We start from the raw sequence: 4,334 nt of genomic DNA, 5'->3' as shown, positions 1-4,334 counted from the left end.
TCTATCTATCTATCTATCTATCTATCTATCTATCTATCTATCTATCTATCTATCTATCTATCTATCTATCTATCTATCTATCTATCTATCTATCTATCTATCTATGGAATTCTTCCAAACTTTGCTAATTACACCGCTAAACAAATCACTAAGTTGACAACACCGCTTAAAAGTGTGTTGTGCTGTTTTGAATCTCGGCGATGACGCAGACAGAGTGCTAAATAAAAAGTTTACATAATTTGCGTTATTTTGTAGCTGTTGTTGTTGCTAATGCAATATTTATTGTTTTTGTTGTTGTTGTCATTATATAGTATACATGAAAACAAAAATATTAGAAGAAAAATCGAACAACAAATCATTCGGAAGTAAGAAAATAACAAAACTAATGAGCAATCTCTGAAACATTCTTAGAATATTTCGAAAAGATTTAACGATAAAAACTTGATATATTGAAGAAGATAAAGATAAATATTTGGGAAATCCGAAACTAATGCAAATAATAATTGAAAATTAAAAGTTGTTCGAACCCAATGAAAAGTTTCAATAAACTTCAAATATTACACGAATAGACCATCATTACTCACCTTCAAATCTTTAAAGAACACAGTATTGCGGGCCCAATCAACTTGGGAAAATAGATTTTGATCTAAAACTTTACACATTAATTCAAAGAGATCCACTTCAACTTGATTGTACGTTTGTTTTTGCAGCAACGCAAATAATTGCGTTTGCCATTCCCTGTCATCTATTGACTGTACAAATTCCCTGATCATCGGTGAGACCCTGTTGGAAAAATGAAATGTTTTATTAAAATTCTTAAGATTAATTAATAAATATGTTTCAAACTTACCTTAGAGGTTCTATTATGGAATCGGCGGTACTAGAAGGATGTGTGCCCGAATCGAAGCTTAACGAAGGGTTAAGAAATTATGAAGAAGAAAAAGAGAGAAACAAAAAAAGCGATTAGTATGAGTTGTTTAAAAAGTCGGATATTAATGGGAGTTTGTTGTGAGTGCTGGAATATAAATGGAATATAATAATCTGAAAGTTTAAGCTTGTCAAAAGCTTTTGATAATTAAAAAATGTTTGACATAAACATTTAGGATCTTTAAATAATTATAAAATTCTTTAAGTTAAGTCGAAGCTTTAAGCCATTATTTACTTTTATTAGAGTTTGTAAGCTTTAATGAAGCTTGTGAGCTTTACACAAATGCTTTAAACTTATTTAAAGCTTTTAAGTGTTAATAAACCTTTATAAGAGTTTTGCATAAGCTCTAAACTTTTTAAGTTTTCATTTCGTTAAAGCTAATACGCTTTATTAGAGCTTTTAAGTTGCATTGATGTAATAAAAATGTTAGTTTTAGAAAAGCTTTGCAAAAAGCTTTTAAGTTTACAAAAGATTTAAAACTTTAGGCAAGCTTTTAAGCTTTTTTAAGGATTTACATTTTTAATGCCTTGAAGCTTTTTAAAAAATTAAAGCTTCACAATAGTGTTTTAGCTTCTTTAGAGGTTAATAGCTTTTAAACTTTATCCCAGTTATTGAATCTTACAAAAGCTCATAAGCATTATGAAAACCCTTTAGCTTTAGAAAAGCTTTTAAGCACTGAAGAAAGCTTTACATAAACTTTTTTAACACTTGTTAGCTAATAAAAGCTTTTAAGTTTAATTAAAAGCTTTTAAGTTGAATAAAAGCTTTTGAGATTAACAAAATCGTTTAAACTTAACTTATTAAAAGCTTTTTAAACTTAATATAAGCTTTTAAGCTTAAATAAAGCTTTTAAGCTTAATTAAATGTTATAAACGTTATAAAAGCTTTTAGGCTTAATAAAAACATTTAAGTTGAATAAAAGTTTTTAAGTTGAATAAAAGTTTTTAAGCATACTGAAAGCTTTTAAGCTTAATAAAAGCTTTTGAGATATATAGAAAGTTTTTAAGTTTAATAAAATCTTTTACGCATAAAAAAGCTTTTAAACTTGATATAAGCTTTATGAAAGCTCTTAGTTTTTAAGTTGAACAAAAGCTTTTGAGATTAAAAAGAGAGCTTTTGAGATTAATAATTTAATAAAAACGTTTAAACTTAATTAAAGCTTTTTAAACTTTAATAAAAGCTTTTAAACTTTGTAAAAACTTATAAGCTTAGTTAAGAGCTTTAAAGCTTTCCAAAAGTGTTTTATTTTATAATAGATTTTAGTTTGTATACAAAGCTTTTTAGCTTTATTTAAAGTGTTAAGTTTTATAGAAGCTTTTTAAATTTAGCTCTTTAGCTTTACAGAAGCTTTTAAACATCATTAAAAATTTTAAGCTTTTGAAAGCTTTTCAGTTTAAGAGCTTTAAACTTTATAAAAACATGTGAGCTTTGCTAAGAGCTTTTAGACTTATAAAATCTTTTATGTTTTTTTAACACAATTGAGGTTGTATACAAAGCTTTAAAGCTTTATAAAAGCTTTTATAATGTATAAAAGCTTTTTGAAAACTTTTGAGGTTTTTTTGAAAGCTTTTAAGTTCTATTGCAACTTTCAAGCTTTGTACATAAAAGCTTTAAACTTTTCTAACTTTTTATAAAAAAAGCTTTTCTGTCAAGTCTAAAAAAGTATTTCCCTTTTTACACCTAAAAGTTTCTACTCCAATTCTCCTTTGCTTTTACTTCTCAACATATCTTTCATCTCAAAAAAAAAGAAGTTTTAAAACCTCAAATTCTAAGCTTTTCTTTGTGGTTTCCAAAATTTTCCAGAAAAAATTTCTCTACCCCTAAAATAACCATCAATTTATCTGCGAAAAACATATTTTTCCTGAAACACTTACTCACACACACACTCCCATTTCAACACCCTTAATATCAAACATACATTTGCGGTTAACAACAACAACAAATGAAATTGTAAGAAAAAAACGAAAAAAAATACAAATGAAAATTCTTTATACCACAATTTTGAATCGCTGGCACTTTGTAAGGATCCTGTGCCAGTTTCATGGCAATTACCACTGCCACCACCACTGCCACTACCAACGCGGTTGATACCATCACTTGTATTGCTGCTGTTGTTATTACCATTATTGCCACCACCACCACCGCCACCGCCGCCTCCACCGCCACCACCACCAGCACCACTACTGCCATTCATAGGTGTCGCTATCACACCAGAGCTGGCATTAACCTGACCTAAGGCAATAGCTATGGGGCTGGGTGATGAGTCAGGTGATTGTGTTAGAGAGGATACCTTAAAAGGGAGAAAGGGAGTTAATAAAAAATTAATAATAAAATTGATTTAAATTTAAAAAAAAAAATATTGTTAAAATTATTGTTGTTGTTTTATTTAATAACAATAATAATAATAATAGTGTCCTACTTTTTAGTTTTTGCTAAAGAAAAAAAAAAAAAACATCAAAATTATTTTGTTTTATGATAAATTTAGGCAAATGGGTCAATGTCAAGGTCATTATATAATTTAACCTTGTTGTTATTAATTATGCAAATGTTTAGTTTGTTTTTTTTTTTTTTTTGCAAATAAACAATTGAACAACAATAACAACAACAACAATTTAACATTTTTAACACAATGTTTGAAAGTTTCATTGTTGTTGGTTTTTTTTCTTCTTTCTGTTACCACTCACCTGAGGTATTTGTATTTCTTGTTTTATATTCATATTTGTATAGGCCTGCTGATAGCCGGGCGATAGAGGTGTCGGTTTAATTTCCCCTGTACCCATAGACGTTCGTAAGGCCTGTAATGCTATTTGTCGTTGTCGCATCACTTGTAATTTTCGCGCTCGATCTCTTTTGTACATGGGTCCAAACTTATTTCTACCGCCGCGCATACGATCGGCTCTCACAGCTGGAAGGGGGGAAAGAAAAGAGAATAAAAAGGTTATTAGGAAACTTATTTAGAGAGAGAAAAAGTTTTTTTTTTTTTTTAACGAAAAATTTTGGGTCTAATTGTAAAGCTTAAGAAAAAATAACAAAAAATACTGGGTTTTACAAAACGTAGTTTCCTTTTATTAAAACAGGCATTTATTCAAAAATTATAAATGTTGTTTTGTTTTCTTTTATAAAAATCTGTAAAAATGTTTATTCTTTTTAATTTTTATATTTTAATAAAAAAAACTTCTGATTTATAAAAACCAGTGTTTTATACGAATAATACTGGTTGTTTAAAAGAGATGTATAATTTAATAAAAACCTATTTTATAAAAACCTTAAACCCTACTAAAAATTAGAGCGTTTTATACAAAATTGTTTAAAAACAATTATTTTTGGAAAACCAGTATTTCCTCTAAAAACTAATATTTTAACAAAATTTTATTTCTTTCGTAAAAACAGTATTTTAACAAAGTGG

The 4,334-nt window shown here is 27.9% G+C and overlaps 1 protein-coding gene across 1 annotated transcript; it reads right to left on the bottom strand.

The window, feature by feature from the left end:
* Positions 1-557: 557 nt before the first annotated feature.
* LOC111683851 (nuclear hormone receptor FTZ-F1-like) lies at positions 558-3,859 on the bottom strand. The gene is made up of 4 exons (XM_023445969.2): positions 3,613-3,859; positions 2,923-3,218; positions 851-907; positions 558-783 (listed from the first exon to the last, which is right to left on the bottom strand). The coding sequence occupies exons 1-4, from the start codon at positions 3,814-3,816 to the stop codon at positions 558-560; spliced, it is 783 nt and encodes a 260-aa protein (XP_023301737.2). The 5' UTR covers positions 3,817-3,859.
* Positions 3,860-4,334: the final 475 nt, after the last annotated feature.

Source organism: Lucilia cuprina, chromosome 5 (assembly GCF_022045245.1).
Source record: "Lucilia cuprina isolate Lc7/37 chromosome 5, ASM2204524v1, whole genome shotgun sequence".
Taxonomy (NCBI): Eukaryota; Metazoa; Arthropoda; class Insecta; order Diptera; family Calliphoridae; genus Lucilia; species Lucilia cuprina.
Note: the sequence above shows the minus strand (reverse complement) of the source record. Positions and strands in the feature narration are given on the sequence as shown.

Bases quoted from the DNA above. Each gene is read 5' to 3' on its own strand.
- LOC111683851 (XM_023445969.2), bottom strand. From the start codon at position 3,816: ATGCGCGGCGGTAGAAATAAGTTTGGACCCATGTACAAAAGAGATCGA. The intron at 3,219-3,612 runs GTGAGTGGTAAC...CTCCCTTTTAAG, and splicing joins AAGAAATACAAATACCTCAG to GTATCCTCTCTAACACAATC. The intron at 784-850 runs GTAAGTTTGAAA...TTTTTCCAACAG, and splicing joins TCCATAATAGAACCTCTAAG to GGTCTCACCGATGATCAGGG.